Source organism: Ictidomys tridecemlineatus, chromosome X (assembly GCF_052094955.1).
Source record: "Ictidomys tridecemlineatus isolate mIctTri1 chromosome X, mIctTri1.hap1, whole genome shotgun sequence".
Lineage (NCBI taxonomy): Eukaryota > Metazoa > Chordata > Mammalia > Rodentia > Sciuridae > Ictidomys > Ictidomys tridecemlineatus.
Genome location: NC_135493.1, coordinates 54,355,099 through 54,377,867, shown reverse-complemented (window position 1 = coordinate 54,377,867; position 22,769 = coordinate 54,355,099). Strand labels below are relative to the sequence as shown.

Here is a 22,769-nt window from a genome sequence, read left to right as displayed (position 1 = left end):
ATTTTATCCAAAAGTGCCAGTTTGAATATAAGAAGATCTCTACACTTGAAACAGTGCTTTTGTTCGTAACATAATGACAGTTCAGAAGTTGAGAGCCAAATTTCCTCACAACTTCATTCTAGAAGAGACAAATAAGGGGCTGGGGATGTCGCTCAAGCGGTAGCGCCCACCTGGCATGCATGCAGCCCAGGTTCGATACTCAGCACCACATACAAACAAAGATGTTGTGTCTGCTGAAAACTAATAAAAAATAATATTAAAATTCTCTCTGTCTCTCTCTCTCTCTCTCTCTCTCAAAAAAAGAGACAAATAAATAACCCAATCAACAAATGGGCCAAGGACCTGAACAGACACTTCTCAGAAGAGGATATACAATCAATCAACTGATATATGAAAAAAAATGCTCACTATCTCTAGCAATTAGTGAAATTCAAATTAAAACTACTCTAAGATACCATCTCACTCCAATAAGAATGGCAGCCATGATGAAGACAAATAACAACAAGTGCTGGCGAGGATTCGGGAAAAAGGTACACTCATACACTGCTAGTGGGACTGCAAATTGGTACAGGCAATTTGGAAAGCAGTATGGAGATACCTTGGAAAGCTGGGAATGGAACCACCATTTGATCTAGTTATTCTTCTTTTCAGACTATACCCCAAAGACCTAAAAACAGCTTACTACAGGGACATAGCCACATCAATGTTTATAGCAGCACAATTCACAATAGCTAGACTGTGGAGCCAGCCTAGATGCCCTTCAATGCATGAACGGATAAAAAAAATGTGGCATATACACACAATGAAATATTACTCAGCACTAAAAAATAATAAGATCATGGCATCAGAGCAGATTATGCTAAGTTAGCCAATCCCCCCGCCAAAAAAAAAAAAATGCCAAATGTCTTCTTTGATATAAGGGAGTTGACTCAAAATGGGGAAGAGAGGAAGAGCATGGGAAGAAGATTACTTCTACATAGGGAAGAGGGGTGGGAGGGAAAGGGAGGGAAAAGGGAATTGCATGGATGGTGGAATGAGACCCTCATTGTTATACAAAATACATGTATGAAGATGTGGGGAAAAAAAGAATAGCGTTACCCTAGATTAGGTAGACAAAAGTGATGGGAGGGGAGGGGAGGGGTTGGAGAGATAGAAAGGATAGTAGAATGAAACAAATATTATTATTACTTTGTGTATATATGTGACTATATGACCAATGTGATTCTGCGACCTATATACTCAGAAAAATTAGAAATTATATCCCATCTGATTCAAATGTATGATATGTCAAGGTCATTGTACTGTCATGTGTAACTATTAAAAAAAAGAAAAAAAGAAGAGACAAATAATGTAGGTACACAAAGAATTACACAGAGCCTTCTGAGTTTCTATAAAACATCTAGATTTTGTCCTAGTAGTAATAGGTAGCTGCTGAAGGATTTAACTGCATTGATTAATATAGAAATGATGATATTTAAACACTGTCATGATTTGAATATGATGTATCTCTCAAAAGCTCCTCTTAATGTAGGAATGTTCAGAGGTGGAATGATTAGATTATTATAACCTAATCTGTGGATTAATCCATTTGGTAGATTAATAATTTGAAATCTCTACTGTACTGGGTGGTAACTGTAGGCTGGGGTTTGACTGGAAGAGATAAGTCACTGGGGGTGTGCCCTTAAGGATTGTATCTTACACCTGATAGTTTATGCTATCTTCCTATTTCTCAGCTTCCCAACTACCATGAGATTAACATCTTTTTCCTGACATGCCCATCTGCCATGATGTTCTATCTCATCTTGGGCCCAGAGCAGTGGAGTCAGCTGACCATGGCCTAAACCTCTGGAAATCATGAACCAACAGAAACCTTTTCTACTTCAAGTTGTTTCTGTCAGTTATTTTGGCTACAGCAACAATATACTGGATAACAAAAATACTTTAAAACTGTTTGACTTTAAAGTAAATATATTTTAAAAGGTTGGAAGAAGTTTCATTGTCACCATCTCACTTTATCTTCACAGTCACTATGGGAAATAAGCACAAGTATTCTCATTTGTGATTGACATTGGGGTTAACTTATTAAAGTATGGAAAATGTGCTATCAATATGAAGATTTTCAAAGTTTCATTGACTAAAAATCTTTTTTGGAGGGTAGGGGTGAAGAGTTGGGTGTATTAACAATGGCAGATTTTCTAGAGGATTTTAGTTTTCTTCCTCAATTACAAATCTTCCCTTCTTCCTTTTAAAAAAGTACAGACCATTGTGTAGGAGAATTGTCCTGTGACTTAAAGCTGTCACTCAAAATGGGCAGTACATCTTAATGAAGGGTGCTAATCGCATTACTATTCTGTACTACCACAGAAAAGCATAGCATGTAGTTATTTTAATAAAAGATACAGGCTATAATTATAGCAGTTCAGTAAATTGTGGGACTTAAGAGTTCTCAGATTCTCCTGGGAAATGAAAAGAGAAAGAAAAGAGTCAATGCAATTGAAGGGATCAGGGCAGGCGTCATGGGGAGGTGAGGAAAGCAAAAGGAGAAAGCCTATGACCTAAAACAGTCTAAGGAGAGAATGGGGAAAATAGGAGAATGGCACCTACTGCTCTTAACAAACACCAAAGGAGCTACATACATGCACACACAATATAGATCCTTTTACCAAGTCCAATTTTCAAAGAGGCTTTTATAATTACAATGCACCCCACCCCATATTTTAAAGAAACAAACCAAGCTTATGATTTGAAAGCCATTTTATTAAGGATATTGAAGGTTAGAGATTGTATACATACAAACTTAAAGCATGAAACAATGCCCCTCAGGTTTGAAACACTCTGAAAACTGAGCTATAACATGATTTTATAGTATCTTCTTTGAGTTTTACCTCTTGATACCCATGTGTAGTTTCCATTAACATTAAAGTGCAGATTTATATGTGTTCACCAGTGGGCGTGTTTATCTTTTATTGAAATAAAAGGGTCCAATAGCCACCATTTATTTTAAGAGAATTTAGAAATTGAAGAATAGCATAAAAGTCTTTTTTATTTTAAAAGCCTAATGTTTATTTACTACTCTTCATCTAGATGCCACAGCACTCAAGAAACTTGAACTGATATTCACACAATACATAATAATCACTCGATGCACTAAAAAAAAGGCAGCTGCTTCTTAGGCTAATCCATGCTACATAATACAGAGGACAGTACATGATAAACACCATAGCCAATTGAAATTGCATAAGCAATTTTAGTAAGTACAATAAAAGACACACAGCATCATTCAATGTTAAGTGTTTTCATAAGCAATGGTGAGAGGTGCTAACCCAGGGTACAATGGGACCCTCTAAAGGGCACCATGGTGGGGCTCATTCAGATACAGGTCCCCCCATTACCCTTTGTTCTTTTAGCTACAGCTCTCACTCCTTGTTTGTCATTTGAGTGGGGATTTAGTCAGATGAAATTCCTTAGGATTATAATAGGAATTGTTTTGTTAAAAGCCTGGTAACCAATTGAAAATACTAACCTCCTTCCCCCACCACTCCCCAACAATCTTTCTTTTGAATGACCATCAGTTGTTTCAGAAAATAAAATATACCCTATATTGTATAAAGTTGTTTACCTGCTAGTTATCAGGAAATATTATTAAGTTTTATTGCTTTAATTACAAAAATAATAAAATAAAATTCATATGCAATAAAAACAGATTAGGCAACAAATACCTGTTTTCAAATTGCCTTGGGAGTGTTTATGGAGTGGTTTGGCCTAAGCAATTACTAAAACCAGATTTGAATGCTATTATAAATAGGAATAGGCTTTCCTTACATAACCGGTATTTATATTTATCAATAAAAGCTGAGACTTAAAGCTTGCAGTAATAACTTTGTGGGGAAAGCAGGGCAAATTTATTATCTGTGATCCCTTCTTTATCTCTCCCTATTACATCTGGGACAACTCTGTAGTACTTAGGTGATATGACTAAATCTTATTAGTAGAGGGTTTTTCTATTTTAAGCACAAATCTGGCATTAAAAAATACCAAAGTAAAAAAATTAACATAGCAAATGTCAGGAAATTAAGCAAATTAAAAGATACTGTCAATAGCATACACCACTGTCAAAGGACTAATATCCCCAGTTAAATAGTACCAGGAATGGGTAGTAGTTTTGAAAGTAGATACCAAGGCAAGAGAGACATTTAATGTCAAAGCACAAAAGATATTTAGAACACAATAGCCATTATATTAAGCCATCAGTTCTTTGATTATTCTTTTATCATTTGTATAGCTGACAAAAATGGGTACAAATAACAGTAAAAATCTGTGAGGTTTTCATATTATCAGTTTGTACTGGTGCTAACTATGAATTATAACAAGCAGTACCATAAGTAAGATGCATTTCTAGCTTAATCTAATTACATATTTCAAAGTTAACTTATTTCAAAAAGTATAAACTACAAAATTGTTGATGATATTTAGCATTTTCAATACAGACTTATTTCTCGTTATTTTAAAACTTTCTCCTTCCATCATTGTTTACATGGCTGGTAGTCAGTATTACAAATTACTCATGTGGAATTATATTGCAATTAGCCTAAAAGAATCATAAATGTGGAAAAAATAATTTTTAACCTCATGTTAGTTTAAAAAAGAAAAACATTTATATGATAATTCCCTTGCTCTTCTGATGCAGAATCTTGACATTATTAAAGGAGTTAGAAGAGAACACTTTGGAGTAAACATTGAATTTCTCAATTTAATAATGTAGATGTGGTTCAGTATAATCTAAAATTAATTTGAAGCTAGTGAAAAAGAAGTATTATGTCTATTTTGTTCCCTCTTATTCAAATATCACAAGTGGTAGTAGCTTCCAGAACAGTATGCACAAAAGATTCAAATTAGATGTCAAAGTTGAATAAGTCAAGTTTGTCTATTATTTGAATGGGATTTAACTAATTTTTTTTCTATTAACTACTTTATAGAAAATAATTTTTCTCTTAATAAAACTAACAGCTCTGTAAAATGAACTTCAAAAGTGGTGACAATTTCATAAATAGTGTGATATTAAAATTGAAAACAAAGAAAATAACAAGTATGTTGGGGAAATTTAGAAGAATCATATAAAGAACATGTTTTGGAGAGGTAAGGATAAATAAGTCAAGTCTTAGCCAAGTCCTGTCTTTCTCTGCACCAAAAAACAAGAAAAATAACAAAATTAAAATGAAAAAAATCTCTTTTATTCATTTGGCCATAAAGCTGCAATACAAAATGCAAAAGTGGTTTGTTTTCAATTTAGCTGCCTTTTTTGATGTTTTACTGCCTGTGGAGTTTTTTTCCCTGGAGTACATCCACATTTAAAGAACTACATGTAGAGATGATGTTACTATGACAGTAGAACCCCTGCTTTGGGTTGGTTTTCTAATAGTCGGGTTGATTTGCAATCATTCATTTATACTCTTTTGCCCACTCTCCATTATTCCTATGAACTGCATAGTCAACTGAGGTGAACTAAGTGGACAAAGAAGCAATATGCTTTTGAAATCCTCACTGAGGCATTCACATCCTTTAGAAAAAGAGAATCTCTGAGACTAGCTCAGGAATAAAAGAACTTGCATCTACCTTAAAGCTGGAACTTCCCTGCTGAGAGAAACAGGAAGAAATGACTGCATGTAATATCACTGCAGCTGCAATATTTCTGAAGTAGGACGCTCAGAAAAGGGCACAAACTATTAATGTTTCTAGAAACATCATGTTTAATTCCTCTGCAAAAGATTTAGCAGCTTAGTGAAAAGAAGCAGCAGAAGGGGCGGGGGAGGGGCGGGGGCTATGAAAGAATAGTTAGTTCTGCAAGGAAATTTGCTTAAACTAATATTAGAAAGAAAATAATTCAGAAACAGTTGCCTCTAATAATCTCATAGCCCAAGGCTAAAAGAAAAGGTCATAGCTAATTGGTACAAAAGCAGCTTTGGACACACAGTTAGGAAATGATACTCTATGATGGATTTCACCCAAACACTACCCTTTTTACCTTCAATTATGCCAGGACATGTACCCCATATTATGGATCCCAGAAAAGAATCCAGAAGATGTCACACTTCAAAATTGAGCTTCTATTTTCCCCACCCGACATTTAACTTTTATATCCCAATCATCTAGGAGAACAGGACCTATTTGATGGTCAAGATCTGAAGTTAAATAGCAGTTTGAAGATATGCATAATAAAAGTCTTTTTGTATAATTTGATTTTGAAAAATAGCAATCAATCAATGATGCTACTTTACAAGTACCATGCTTCAGTTTAGGTAAACAGATAAATGCACACACTGTAGAATCCCCCTTCTAACTCAAAGTTAAAAACAAAAAGTAAATGAGCATGGGTGTTCATTTTCAAGATGTCAGAGAAACATGTTAAAATATCAGTTGGCTTATAAGGGAAGTGCTTTTCATTTTTTTGTTTGTTTTATCTGTCTTAATAATCAAATACTTCACTTGAAATAGCACTGAATTATGACCTGTCCTTACTGAATGTGAAGAGACTTTTTTTAAAAAAAAATACTAAATCTATCAACTGCTCTACTTGTTGAAATCTGCAACTTTTCCTTTTTCATGAATACATTTTTACCTGTTATGCTGTCAATAAATGTGCACCACTATGTGGTTGGAAGAAGTTCCATAAAAATATATTTTCCCCTTTGAGTTTTTTTTAAAGAGAGTATAGTAGAAGTTCATTGGATTAAACAAAAGGAATAAAGGGAAGGGAGGCGGAATGGGAACAGGAAAGACAGCAGAATGAATTGGACATAAGAAAGCTATTCTCATATATGAATAAACAACCAATGTAACTCCATATCATGTACATTTACAAGAATAAGAAGCTATCCTCCATGTATGTATAATATGCCAAATACATTTTACTGTCATGTATTTCTAAAAAAAATTCAAAATTAGAAAAAAAGTGTACAATTTTTTGAGAGTCAGATAATTATGTAGTCATTTTGCAAATGTCTATACTAATTGATGAAATCACTGGCATAGCAATATAGAAGGTTGATTGTCTACTTGATGCCTTACATAACATCACAAGCACTTGTAAATCCCAATTATGATGACATAATTTTTAATAAAAGGCTGGGAGCCAAGAGTTCTATCCAGGAATTTTTCTCTATCCCTTTTGAACATACTTCATTGATTGTCCTACCCTGCTACTAACACCAGAATAATTTCCCATAAAGTAAGAGAGCATTTATTTGGAGTAGTATGTACTGTCATGTCAGTCTTATCCTCCCCCTCAAATAGACAGAATGCTAAGATGGAACAGAAATAAATAGCCCTCAAACAATGCTGAAGCAACTGTATTTATTTCCTGTTTTTTCTCACTCAGAGCTAATGTATGAACTATGGAATTAGGATAATGGACTTGTGAAATAGTTCTGTGAGCAAGATAAATGAATGAACAGGAATGTTCTGAAGCAGGTGGATGGATGTGGCAAAGTGGTATGCAAAGGACCCCAAGAAATTAAGAGAAAAATAAAGAGATTGGAAGCCTCAGGATAATCTACACCATACAGAATCTGTATGGGCAGCATTCAGTTTGACTATAATATTTTCTTCTCTGCTTTGTATCTTCCCTTCCCAGGAAGTTTCAATTCTAAATAAGCCATGCAAACTAATCAATAGTATTAGTGGCTAGTGAAAAAATATTCAAATTCTAGATGGAGTATTTTTCTTCCCATTTGTCTTTCCTAGGCTGTATCACACCTAAATTCAACATTTTTAAAAATATCTCTAATAATGTCCTAAAAATTCATTTTGGAACTTCATTTCTAATTTTATCTTCTATCTTGGCCCCATTACTCACTAATTTGTTATACCAATCACTAAGGATGGGCATTTTCTTGGTGACTTCATGTTGGGGGATTAGAAGATTGTTAGTTAAATGAAATTGTGTTAATGCACTTGATACGTGTTGAAGAATTCATTTAAACTTGGACTAAAACAATAAAATGTACATAACAGAATTTTTTTTAGTCCTTTTTCTTTAGGACTCAGTAATGTTTATGTTTGGTACAATAAAGTAAAATAGGAAAAAATTAAGTATAAAGCACCATCATTTTTCATTATCTCTGTCACTGAAAATAGACCTGATATACACAAGTGAGATGATGTCACAAACATGACTAAAATAAACATTGGATTATCCAAACAAAATCATACTGCTTACTTATAGGTAAGCTCCATATATTTAAATATACTCTATTAGTTTATTATGAAACAAAATAAGCATACACATTTTTGATTAACAGCCATTAGGCTGGTAAACCTCTAATAGGTATTATAATGTTGCAATAAAGGAGAAATCCATGTATAATAGTATTAACTTTCTAAACAACTATATGACAATCATATCTATGCTTTTGTGCTTTTCATTTCTTTGTGTCCAGGATATACATTGAATTTTTGAAGCCAATGCAGAGTTGTAAATAATGTATGAAATAAAAAAAAAATCTTGTTCATTTCCCAGAGAGTACTGTATTGCTTGCAGTACACTACATCTGTGCTAGACAAACAATAGAACAGACCAGTAAAGCTAAAATCTCAAGCTAAAACCTTCCCAGGTGGAAAGGGATAATACCTTTGTGGATACCAGAAGTCCCTCAAACAAACAGTTTAAATCCTTAGAATGTTCCTACATATTAGGAGAAAACCTTAAATTTCAGAAAGATCTGTTCTTCTTAGTAATTCATCAAGAAAGTTGGAAAAGCAATTAATTACTTAATGCTATTCTAGGAAGAGTCACTAACTTCTTTCTGCTTCTGTCTTACAGAGTTTATTTGCAAAGACTTATGAGAAGATATGTAAAGCTGAAACAAAAAGGCTGTGATTGTCATTTTACTTTTCCTTTATTTTTGCTGGTAGCATTTAGGAATTTTGTTTTCTAAATAGCTAGGTGTTAGTGGAACAAACTGGGATTGAAGGTAAGAATGACAAAGAGGTGGCAGTCAAATGCAAGCACAAAAGAGGTAAGAGTAATGACATATAGTTATATTTAGTTTTTTATATAAAGTTGGCACATTTCTTCACTTATGAAGCCTAAACATTACTGAATAGAAAGGTCGTGTGAAGGTAACATACATAGGGCATTCGAGTTTGCCCATAAAATAAACTCAGCTTTAATGAAATTCCATTTACTATGATGTAGAATGAAATTTCTATTTCCTTCATCCCTCAAATTTCAAACTTCAGAGATAGCTTTCAGTACAATAAATTGAAAAGGCTTTCTTGTAGATTCAATATTTTTTGATAATTGTGAAGTATTCACCAAGCAGAAGAGCATATACTATATTGAGTTATGTGCTAGATGTTGAAAATAAATCACAATCTTTTAATGGCAATATACAGTTATAATCTTTGTAGTATTTTAAAAATTTGTATCATCTGTATCTTGAAGAGTGTTGACATTGACCAAACCTTAAAATCTTTCCTGGGAAAATGGACTGTGTTATTTAGGCTCACTTTTTTTTTTTGCAAGTGCAAAAGCTACTGATAAATTATCAAAGAACATCCCCACTTGTCCTGGACCTTCCTCCCTCCCATCTTCCCTTTTTTCCCTCTTTCACTTTCTCCCCCTATTATTTTATGAGGCACAAGGAAAGGGACAAACCAGAGTGATGCTCAAGTTTTAATACACAGAAGATACATATCCAAAGGTATAACAGAAATTGAAGGGCCAGGAGTACATTCATTTACAGGTGAATCCAGCTTGTTTGGCCACTGGGCCAGCAGATGTAACTGTTGAAGAGAAAGCAGAACTTACATTTTTTAACTTGTTTAAGGAAAATGCTAATATGAAAATGCTAATATACCAATGTATCCACATTAGAAAAATGAACCCATAGTCAAGGCCACCAATTAAAACAATTATTTTCCTTAACTTGTGAAAACATTTCATTTTCTAGAAAAGTTTAGGTCCTTATGGCAATCTGATTAATACCTTGTCAGTTTTTGTAGCTGCAAATGCACAAAGTGTCTGCTTGCTGATATCACAAACTTGACAAATAGGGTCCCAACCATTTATTCCTGACTTGAAGGTTTGTTAATAATCAGGTAGTTGTGGGAGCTTAGCTCCCAACATTAACATGTCCATGAATTGTTGACATGGATTTAAAACTACTAAGAGAAATGTTCTGCTGCATAATAATTGCTTGTTCTAAGTTTTCCCACATTCCAATATCTAAAGGAAGCCTGCTATATTCATTTTCTCATAAAAATCAACTGGAATTGACCTTATCTCCTACTGTCCTACAGAGATCACCAATGAAGAAATGTGCAGCAGAGCTGATTATATTGTTAGGAGAACAGACAAGCAAAAAATGATTGAAATTTCTACAGAGAACATCATCAGTGCTTGCTTAGAACAATTCTGCATATAAATAGCACATAAATGGTCTATTTTCAATTTGTTCACTAGTTGTCAAAGAAAGATCAAGGATAGTCTACATAGCAATCTTCTGTTTCTAGCATCTTTAATGCAAACCTAAATCTTACTAATCAATGCATATGTATGTGTTTCAAAAGTAAAACTTCATGAAATGAGATGAAGGCAAAACAAAACAAACAATAACAACAACCAAGCAAAAATCATATAATGAACACAGACACATCAATTACAAGATCCTAAGTTAAATGGTTTTAAAAATTAACAGCATTTTAGAACTCACTGCAATCTGACATCTACACCATCTCTCGTCTCCCTACCTCAATATACTCAGCTAGTACTGCTTTTGCTAAGGTGAACCAAAGAATTCCTGATAGTTAAATCTAATGGATCATTTTCAATGCTCATTTTATTGATACTCTCAATTATATCTGATGCTACATTTTTTCTTTGAAAAGCTCTACTCATTTGGCCTCTGTGATACCACACTGACTTTCTTCTCATCATCTATGTTCATAATCAATCCTTTCATGTTCTCTTTTATGGGCTACAGCTTCCAAACTAATTCTATAAATGGATAGTTTTCTATTTTGTAGGATATTAAAATCATCCAAATAAATTTTAAAGTATGCTGCTACCCAGGTTTCAACCCAATGGACTTTTATTTGATTGGTTCAGAGAGAAATTAGATGTATTTTTTAGAAGTACCTCAAAGTGATTTCATTGTGGGGCCAGGGCGGAGAACCAGTGTGTGCCATAAATGTTTTCTCCTGAGTTCTGTCTTTGTTCCACTGTTCTATTCCTTCTTCTCAGCTTATCTCACCCATTCTCATATTTATAACCATCATCTCATCTCGGTCATATCCCTGAGACTCCTGTATTCACTGACTGATTATTGTCAAGGAGTAATCAAAGAGTAATCAAACTAACTCACACTGCTGACAACACTTTGTGGCTGGCCTATGGAGTGTTTGATTTGCCTGTTCCCTGCCATCTCCTTTCTTTACATATGTACTATAATCGACCCACCCCTGACTTTCATCACTTGCAAACCAGTCAATTCTATAATTAATGAAGATTTTCTAAGGATTATTCCCATAGTTTTTGCTGCCTTCTGCACTTTGCTCTCTCCCCCAGGTTCTGCCCAGTTAATTGAAGAATATCTCTTTTCTATCCCAACCCATTCTTCTCTGGAGGCCATAATTGATCTTCATTTTAACTTATGAGAGTTAGATAGTTAAAGCTCTGCTTTGGAAGGGAATGAAACACACATAACGAGTGAGAAAGTGCTTTCTTCCATGTGTAACACTAGGTATTCTAGACTGATAAGGTTTTTAGCTGCACCATGCATTGTATGCTCAATAAACATGACTGAATTAAGGGGAGGTGGTCACATATCTGGACGAAAAATCAGGCATAATAATCAAATATGGCAACTTCATGTAAGATCTTTGAAAACACTGAAATTTTCCTGTCATAATCTTTTATAGAGATAAAATTTATGTTTACATTCTCCTTACTTCCTTTCTTCAAACCTCAGCATTCAAGGTACAAAAGACATTCTTCCTTTAGAGAATCTAAAGAGCTCTTTTCTGCAACAAACTTTCTATCATTGCCATCATACCCCTTTATATTTCCACCCTGTGTGTTTGCCATTTTCTTTTATCTAAAATGCCTTTCCCTCCTGTTCTCTCATACACAAACTACTATTCTTCCTTGAAAACACAATTCACAAGCTACTTTCATCATGAAACTTTTCTTGAATTCTCTAGGCAGTTTTAGCACTTTCTGCACACTCATAGTATTTATATCATATATAGTAATCCCTCCATTTCAATGGGTTCTGCATCTGTGAATCTAACCAACTATGGATTAAAAATAATGAAAAATAGCATCTATAATAAACTACAGACATTTTTTCTCATATTCCTTGAATAATGCAACATCTAAACATTTACATTGTACTAGGTAGAAGTAATCTAAATATTATTTAATGTATCTGGGAGGTAGAAGTTATCTGAGATCATGTCAAGTATATGGGTAGGAGGATGTGCACAGATCATATATATGCCAATACTTCACCGTTTCATATGACTTGAACATCCACAGATTTGGGTGTCCACTGGGGATCTTGGAACCAATCCCTACACCATTGTAAAGCTGTGGCATTGTGAAAGCTTGTGGTATAGACCATTGTGTCTTGACCCCTTTCTATTCTCAAATGGTAAATTATACCTTCTCATTTATATTGTTATCTTGCTGATACATACAAGTGGGATCATGTGAAGGATGAGAGAATATGTCTTTCCCATGAGATTCTGTGTTCTTGAGGGCAAGAACCATTCTTTAATCCATCTTTGCATTCTAGGGTACTAGCACTGTTGCCAAGCCACTAATAGTTGATCAGTTGTCTATTATTGGATGAATGCCATGATTTTGTTTGCGTATTTGTTTGCATTATATTTTCGGTCGATTTTAACTGTGCAGCAGAACATAATGAATACACTTTAGACTAAATGGTATTTGGTGGGCTAGCATAGGATTTCAGCATTTACAAAGTAAAAACTGAGGAAATTCATGAGGGAGAGCTCATCCTGAGGAAGAAAGACCTAAACAGCTTAGAATGAATGATCAGCTTGGCTTATTAATAACAAAACAATAATAAGCAGAAGGGCATCAAGGAATGAAGATGATACTGAGTGATACATGGAATTTGCCATGAGCTTATCTTTGGACCTTGCTTAGTGGGGCCATATCCTAGAATATCAAGAAGGCTGTAATTTAAAACTGTTTCTACAAAAAATGCCTGTAAGACTTTGAGACATAAGCAGTACTACTTTGGTACACAGCTGGAGTGCCTCCCTAAAAGAAGAGAGAAGTACCTTTGTATATATACTTTGCCAAAGACCACTGTAAAGCTTTGGCATTGTGAAAGCTTCAGGATCCCAGCTGCAATAGAAAGCAGCAGGCATGAAATACATGGTATTCTAGGCAGAAGTGGAGGAACAGTAGTGGGTGATTGTCTTTATTTCTGAAATGTTCCCTGAGAACTTCCAGAAATGCTTCAGAGGTCCTGAATGTGTATGAGGAGACAACAGCCAGCACAACTGGGGTTCTGTTATTTATGTGAAGTAGAGAGGCCTGGGGAAATGTGAGTTTTGTTTTGTTGGGAAGTTATTTTTCTATAATACTTAGACCTTGTTTTTCCCTCTGTGGTATATACCACTGTGTCTTGTCCTCTTTCTATTCTCAAATGGTAAATCATACCTTCTCATTTATATTGTTATCTTGCTGATACATAAAACTGGGATCATGTGTCTCCTGAGTTTCTTCTGTTTTCTTAAATTCAGTTTTCTTGGTTGCCCTGTGTGGTTCTAAAACCAAAAATACTTATTCTGTTTCTTGGTTTCATTTCTTCATAATGCTTCTCTTGTGAGTTGTATGAATGGCTAGAACTATAGACCAAAATCCAGTCTTAGCCTAAATAGCTAAGTTAGATGTGTACCTATTGCTGAGAAACCCATTTATATTTCTTTATAGTAGGCAAGGAAAGAAGTCATTGGCTGGGGGACAACAAGCAAGTTTTAAGTATCTATAGTTATCTAGTAACAAAACTCATGTGGAGTTGTGCATTTGTATTTTAAGTGTGGTTCTCACTTCTGTGAGGTCTTTCTTTATGTGCTTATTTTCCCTATATTTGATCTTATAATGACAAAGTAAGGAATCTTGGTGGGCAATTCTTTACCACATGGATTATAAACATATAGGACTTAAAACCTTAAGTGGTGATAAAGAAAGTCAAGAATAATTTATCAAAATTCATAGAAAAAAATTCATAGACACTAGGTCTATACTAGGTTGTTAAGGGAAAATCAGATGTTCCTTTCACCCAAACTTCTAGAAAGAATAGTCTATATGCTAAGAACACAAAGGAGAGAGGAGAAAAGTTGGGGGGGGGGAGTTCCTGTAACTTCCATGCTTCACAGGTACACTATTCCTATCTTTATTACAGAACACTGCATTCTAATTCGATCATACAGTTTATAGTCATGCTTCCTTGAACAGTATGTGAGCTTTTCAAGACAAATATCCTCTTTGGTTTTGCATCCTCAGCACCTAAACCAGTATATGGCACTGAGGAGGCATTCAATAAAATTATTTAAATGTTGAATGAATACTATCTATCTCCATAGTTTCACCATCTACTCACTGTGGAGCTCCTACATTCTGACTCTTAGTTACATTATAATATTGAAGTGACATTCTTTACAAAGGAATTAGAAAGCTCCCAGGTAGAAATCACTGGGGTTTATCCTTTTTGACTCCACTATATAATATGTCATTGTTGAAAATGCCTACCCTTTCTGCCTTCTGAATACTTTTGTCTTTCTTTGCTTCTAGTACAATGTCTAGATTCTCCTCCTACCTGTCCAACTGGCTTTTGTCAGTTTTCTTATTTGCTTTTAGCCCCTAAATGGAAGAATTTTCAAGGTCCTATCTTTGACTCTCTTGTCTTGTTAATAATCCCTCTAATAATCTCTTTCATTTCACAACGTATAATCAGAATGCTTAAGTACTCAACCATTTCCTTATGAAATCTATACCCATATTTCTAAGAATCTTCTGTAAATCTTGATTTTGATGCTCTGCTACCACTTTCCAGTTTATTTTGTCCCCAAATGAATTTATCTTCTACTACCACCACTCCTTTTCCTGATCTTAACTATTTAGTAACCTACTTGTCCTCCAAGTCAACTGAACTCAAAACCCTAGAGTTATCTTTGACTTTTAGATATTCTCTCTCTATGTTATCTCCCTTAACAATGTGTCTGTAGACTCCTACTTCATTTCTTACACACCTATAGCTTAAAAGTCATAATGCACAACTTTGAACATCTTCCTATGGCTGAAAAACCTCCATTAGATTCCTTTGCCTACAGAAATACATGCTACACCTAGTGTCTCATTTCAGTATTTAATGATGTGGCGCCAGCTTCCACTGTTGAAATCTCTATTCATCCTGCAAAACCTTTTCTTCCATGATTATTTTTCTGATATACTCAATAAAGCTTGTTATCTTCCTTCTTTGAACTTACATAGTATGTTATTAACACCTTTTGCTTTCTTTTATCTTCTGCCTTATTTTGTAGTCTTTCTGTACTTTTTATCTTTCTTACTAGACACAAGGGTTTTATAACTAAGGAATCCTTATCTTTATTATTTCTGCATCTTCTATCACATCTAGCATAGTTCCCTTCACAGAAACTATGCTCTTAACAGAAACAGCACACTCAGCTGAATGGGAAGTAGACAATATTTGGGAGCTCTTTCTAACTTATCTAATGTCACAGTCTTGGGGAGGGGGAACAGGCCCAGTGTAGAAGATTTGTTAAAATTCAGGCAAGTAATCATATGATTGTTTAATATATTGATTTGCTAATAAAAAAATACAGACTATTACCTCATTTTGTTTAAATCCACAATTGGAAACATTCCAATTAGAAACACAATGGTTGAGCTGTGTAAATACAGTAATTTCCATCTGTAACTGATAATAATGGAAATGGCAAGCAGAACAGAGTACATCCTTGCTGTTTGTGCTAGACTCTGATGTGAAACTTTTTGGTCTATTTTTTTTTGTATTTTACTTCCCTTGGGGAAAATTCTATTCTTCATAATTTTGCTTTTCTGCTTTTATCTCATCATGTTGAAATGGAAGTTATTAGAAAGGATCAAGGATTATTGTGTTGAGAAGGGGAAGGGTAACAATTCCAAATCCAATGGGAACTTGGAAAGGAATCAAATAAGGTAACTAAGAAAGCAAAAACAACAGGGGACCTTCATGAAAAGATGACTTAGCTAGGAAAGGTCAAGATGAAGAGGAAATCTCTAAAAGTCTCTGGCTCTGCCACTTCTATAAAAGAGGCAAGTAGACAGAAGAGGTTTTGAAGACGTATAAACTCTGTGCCTTCCCCTCCCCTTCTCTTGCTTCCTGTTCTACTGATGTCCAAGATGTTTACTAACTGTTGCCACTGCCTGTCTGCTGGTTTCTTTTTGCCTCTGCATATTTGCTGTGGCTGTTGCCAATCGGAATGACTGCTGTATTTAAATGCACCATTTTTCACCCTATGTGTTAATTGGGGCACTCTAGCTACAAACCAAAAATAACAATTTAGATGACTTGGAATTAGTACTATAAAATTATACAGTTTGTGAATGTATTCTTGGTGTTTCACAATTGATGACACTGTATTCCCCAGAGTACCAGGCTCAGAAAACCCCCAAGGATTGATCTCTCTCCAGTACAGCTTTTCTAGAATCAGTATGAGGTGTGAGACTTATCAGGAAGGGGCCTTAACAAATGTGTAGTTTTAAAATAAGCAGACTAGAAAGATTACAGAAGTCCTTTTATGGCCCAGAATAACATGCTTTTACTTATTGATACAAAAATTACTATTTCAATTCAGCTTTCACTGACTATTATTGTTCTGATAGTTCAACAAAGAGCAGTGAAGGTTTTTATTGTCCTTAAGAGGTGGAAGGTATTCTGATACCATGGTAGAACATTCTCACTTTTTAAAGACTGAGGATAGGTGGCATGGTTGCCTCATAGTTGTAGAGTAGTAGTGCTCTGGCATTTTGTCAGGCAAGTATACCTTAAAAATTTTATTATAAACATAAAAATACAGATTTCCATTTTCTTCTCTCTAATCTTTGACTCTTTTTTGGCTACTTTCAATTTCTGCTTTTTATAAGCAGTCTTGTGTTCTATCCCAAACACTTCTCTCCTCTACATGAAATCTTATCTTTAGGCTAATCTCTACAGAGCATCCATGAAGGGAAGAGATGGAGTGTTATCTATTATCCCTCGGGATTCACCCAAATGTGAAAAAGATTTATATAACTTAAATTTGCTTCCATCATGAACTTCACCATTGCCAAAAGCTTTCCTGAACAACTGCACTGGGTTCTACTTATCTCACTAGTTTGTTCAATTACAATGGTCTTGGAAGCTATGAATTTCCATTCTTACAACATAATAACTGCTGGATCAAAGAAAACTTTCTATCCAAGTCAAATATTGCTAATTTAAATTAAGTAGTTTACATATTTACTATTATTTTTTCATTTATTTCTCCAATATAGTGTCACAGCCCATGAAGAAGACTTTTAAAATCAACAAACCTAATTTCCTCCTCTACTTTAAGAAAGAAATGCACTGAAAACATAAAACCTTATGGTGGAGATGGACTGTTAGGATTACTTGGATTTTCCTGAGAGGAACTATTATTTACTCAGCCATAAGGTATGAATAGATAAGGAGGCCAACTTTCTAGTTGCACTTGAGTGAGAGAAGTTTTATTTTGCTTCCTTTGTGTTCTTCCCCCCTCAGACCAATTTTCACAGTGCACCTTTATCTGTTATCAATCAATTACACTCATAAAAAATTGTTTCAGTGCTTTGTGATTTTTTGAGGGTCTTGAATTATCTGTGACTCTTCTTCCTTTATTAACATGGATAACAGACTATTATTTATATTACTGTACTACAAAAGCAAAATGGACTTTAGAAACATGCACTATCTCAGTTTCCTTACCTGTGAATAGCTAATGTGACATCCTTGGGGCCAATTATTTTTTTATGATTTAATTACACTCATGGTTTTAAACCACCTTCCACCCAAACCACATGTTCATAAAATAACAATTAAATATTTAATATTAAACACAGTGGGAGTCCTTATATTTGATATATTTGCAAAGTGTACAGTTATTTGAAGATACATTTAGTGAGCTGAAATTTGCAATCATGTAGATGTAGACGCCTGCTGAGATTTCACACATGAAATGAGATCAACTGTTTAAAAAAGCCTGTATGGGAAAATTTCATTATTTTTCTTTTTTTGGAAGGCATGGGGTACTTGGCTCTGAACATTCAGATTTGATAAGACCATGTGAACTAGAGTAGATATTACCTGGATTCCTTGGAATCCGCTTTCTGCGGTCTCGGAATGCTGCACCTGATTGTAGGGCTTCTAGAAGATTATCCATCACACCAGTCTCATCACCCTCTGGAGGAAGGAAGAAATCGGAATTAATCTTGGAGCAATTAAAGTTAAACTACAGGAAAATAAAGGGAAAAACTCCTGTCAGATTTACATAATACCCCTAAATTAAAGACATATATCTGTTTTAACATAATGGATCCTGTCAGTTTCTGGCACCACAGACTACTTTGCTTATTACGCACCATTAAGCAAAATTCATGCCAATCCCACTGTTCTTTCAACTTAAAGACCTTGTCTTTTGTATTATTGATGACACGCTCAGTATGCAAATAAACAGTAGCTGATCAGCTACTGCTGCCTTCCTGTTAAGATTCTTATAAGATATTCCTAAGCAAGAAACCACTGACCCGGCTTAATGCAATCAATGTGCAGGGCGCAATTTGATGAAGCGGAGTTACACAAGGTTAAATACTGATTGTATTAATACCTTCAGCATTCAACCATCATCTGTGATTATCTCAAAAGACACTATTTGCAAAACACATTTGCATTCAATTCCTACCTAATCCATATCCTATACTCATTTTGAAATGCTGACATTGTATAAAGAAAAGGTGATCACATTATCTGAAAGGCCACATTCTACATTTGAGAGACAGCAGCCAACATCTCATTTCCTTTTCAAAATGCTGTCCTGTGCTTAAACTCTTCCTCTGGGAAAAAACTGTTAAGAAGCCATAAGTGGAATACTCAAAAGATGTTCATAGAAATCCCTAACAGTAACAACATTTAAAACATTTTGTCTTACTCTTATCTTTAACAACTGTGGTAATCAAACACACTTTTAAGATTTGTTAGAGCATTTTTCTCAAGGTGTCAATTACCAAAAAACTCTATTAAGCTGTGGGAAATCCACAGGGAACTGAGCATTCTCATCCCAAATGGCCAAACTGATGGAAATGAATTTAACTAGGGGGCTACTTTGAGCAGTAGCTAAATATGTGTGCCTTGGGTAGAAGATACTTTAGGCAGGATGGCTAAGAGGAGAAGGGAGGTGTGAGGGAGAAGACATTGTTTCTGATGTTACTCCAAAATTAAATCAAAATCCTTCTTTGGGGTATCAGATTAACTAAGGGGCATCAAATTAACTATGGGGTATCAGATCATAGAAAAAAAATCTCCTATGGGACAAGAGCAAGCTAAAATCATTTGACTTGAAACTTCTTCAATGTTATAATAATTTATTCTATTAAAATAAATTATCTAGAACAGGATATTAAATACAAAACACGGAGAAACACAGAGGTTCTCAGGTCCTACATTTGGTGAAAATAGGACGAGGCAAGTAGAGCCCCAATGACTAAATAGGAAAAGAGAATTTATTGTGTACTTTTAATATTCAGTAAGGTCTCAGACACATGTGAACCATTACCTGTTCTTTTCAATAGAAAGAAAAGAAGAATTGAAAGAAGGTTGACAGGCTAGAATGCATCAGGGAGAATTAAATTTTATGAAGTAGATACTTTATATTTGTTATATCTTTAATTTAGAGATACTGAAATGCAGATTTCACATGGCTGGTGTACAGATCTATCAGGGAATAAGACTAGCTGCCCATCTTTTTTTTTTTTTTTCAGTCCTGGGGATTAAACCCAGGGCCCCAAGCATGCTAAGCAAGTGTTCCACAACTGAATTACAGCCCTGGACCCGAGAAAGCCTGATCCGCACAATAGCTAGCATAAGTTAAAATGGACAAAGCATATGTTAGCCAGATCATAATTCTATGATACAGGATTTGAACACTACCCTAACATCAGTACTATCTAATTGGTATATAATGAAGATCACAAATGCATGCCATATCATTTTGCATATTCTGGAAGTCATATTAAAAAAATTAAAAACCCTACAAAATTCATTTCAATATATTAAGTAAATAGTGAAATAAATATCTACAAAAATTAGTGATATATTTTACATTCCTTTTATCAGATTAAGTCTTAGAATTGTAGGTGTCCTTTGACATACCTCAATTCATATTAGCTGAATTTCAGGTGCTCATTAAATGCATGTAGCTCATGCTTACAGTACTGTACAGCACAGATAAAAATAATACAAAGTGAACTTATCAGATTTATATTTTAGAAAGACTTGCTGGGTAGCATTATAAAGGATAATAATATCTCCAATAGAAGACAGGGGAAGTTTCAGGAGCAAAGCATAATCATCTAAATAAAACATAAAGTCCTGAAGTAATGAGAAACCAGAGAAAGAAAAGACAGATATTTTGAAATTATTATTATGGTAAGTAGGATTTTGCTGGGGAGAGGACAGATTGAGGAGGAGGGAAAGAATTCTAAATGACCAGGGATAAACAGTTTGAGAAAAGGTGATGACCTACTAGAAATTCCTAAGTAATAGCTATATAGGGATAACTAGCAGGAACCTGAATATATGGGTGTACACGGAGAAATGAAATGTGGGTTGGAACTAAAGATTTCTGTGTCATCTGAAGATGGATGAGATTACCCTGACATAGTGTATCAAAAGGAGAGTGGGAGGCAGAAAATGCAATTCTGGAGGACCTCAAATTTTTAAACTTCTTGAAAACTTTTTAAGTGACAAGTAAAAACTATATGTATTTCTGGTATATAACATGATGTTTGAGTAAATGTATATGCCAAGACATGGCTAAATAAAACTATTTAACATGTATTACCTCAAAATTATTTTCTGGAAAAACACTTAAAGTCTACTTTCTTAGCAATTTTTAAGTATATAGTATGTGACTATTAACTGTAGCCATCATGATGCACAATAGACCTCTTGTATTTATTCCTCCTGCCCAAATGAAATTAATGTCATCTGACCAACATTGCTGCTTGAAACTTCACACATGGCCTAGGACCACAAATTTTAATAGGCAGTAAGGAAAAGCAGAACTACAAAGAAGGGGAAGAAATTTTCAAAAATATACAAGTATAAACAAGAGAAAAGAGCAGCGTAGCGTAAGTGAATTTCATGTAGCCTTGTAAAAGTGGCAATTATAAAGATTACATAAAAATGAATATATGTAAATAAGTGGATAAAAATTCAAAGCAGTATATATTTATGGTTTACAAGAAATAAATGCAAACATAAAATACTTTATAACATAAGGACATTATGGATATTGTTTTCTTAAAGTTCTTTAATGGGATTATATTGTGATTAGACTAAAAAGTAGGAAATAAAAAATATGACAGAGAGAAAATTTAAAAATAAATCCCTTTGCTCAACTTAGTGGGTGCCACCTGACAACACTTAGTAAAACACTTCTAGGCTATCATCCTTTTCTTCATTATCATAGCCCCTCCCCATCCCGGAGCCTTTTTAGACATCTGTTTACCTAATGAACCCTACAGTCAAAATTTAATGTCATAGATGTATTGTATATCTGTTGCTGTACTGTGACCCTTTGGAGGACCCCCAAACCTTTGCAATAACTAAGATTTTTTTCTATCTATCTTCCCAAGAACCAACATTCATCCCCTTGGGGTTTCTAGTGCCCCTGCCAAATATACATGTTAGGTGGTTCTGCTAAAAAACAAACAAAAAACTGTTTGTAAATATCACATATGTATTATACAAAATAACTATGAGCATATTCAAGGAAAGAAATGTGGGTATCAGTTCATTACTTTTTCCTTTGCTCCATTCATAAGTTTTGAAAAAGCTGGGTGACTTTCATGAAATATTGAACTCTACTGAATCAAATTTTGTGAATACAATCATAGGAATGCTTTATATTTTAGTGAATCTCCCTAAAACAAAATGGAAGCCAACATGATCATTTGAAGACTGAAATTCATTTTGAATGAATTTCAGTGAAATTTGATCTATGATCAAATTGTGTTTTGACAATTTGATTGGTTTACTTAGAATTTCCAGTTTAATAGAATCATGAACATTTACTTACATGTGACTAGCTTTGTTTGGTCTATAAGTTTAAAATTTAAAAAATAGTTTAAAGTGTTTTTATTATTTAAAATAAAATAAATTTATAATTTTATCAAACACATATGGAACGATGTATCTTCTTACAACTTATAATATGTATTATACTGAGTGAAAGAATATCAAGGAAAAAATTGGTGATGCTTTTCAGCCACTAAAATGATTAATACATGGGCATGGCTGAGAAGTAATGATTCAGAGGCCACTTCATAAGCTTTCATTCCCAAATTAGTTCCAGAGCTCTGTGTGAGCTGCTTATCACTGGATAAAATGAAAGGCATGGGTTTAACCTTCTTTTTCATGTTTCCCACAGTATTTATCATTCAGTAGATGTTG

General features: G+C 34.3%; 1 protein-coding gene across 5 annotated transcripts in view; it reads right to left on the bottom strand.

Moving 5' to 3' along the window:
- Nucleotides 1–22,769, bottom strand: part of Diaph2 (diaphanous related formin 2) — an 802,473-nt gene that overhangs the window by 134,605 nt on the left and 645,099 nt on the right. For 4 of the 5 annotated variants that reach the window (XM_040283678.2, XM_040283675.2, XM_040283676.2 and 1 more), the window contains one exon: nt 18,405–18,500. In XM_040283678.2, coding sequence (XP_040139612.1) covers nt 18,405–18,500 — 96 coding nt within the window. Of the gene's footprint in view, nt 1–9,660; nt 9,784–18,404; nt 18,501–22,769 lie in introns of those variants that run through there. The other variant, XM_040283677.2, reaches the window with a different exon arrangement.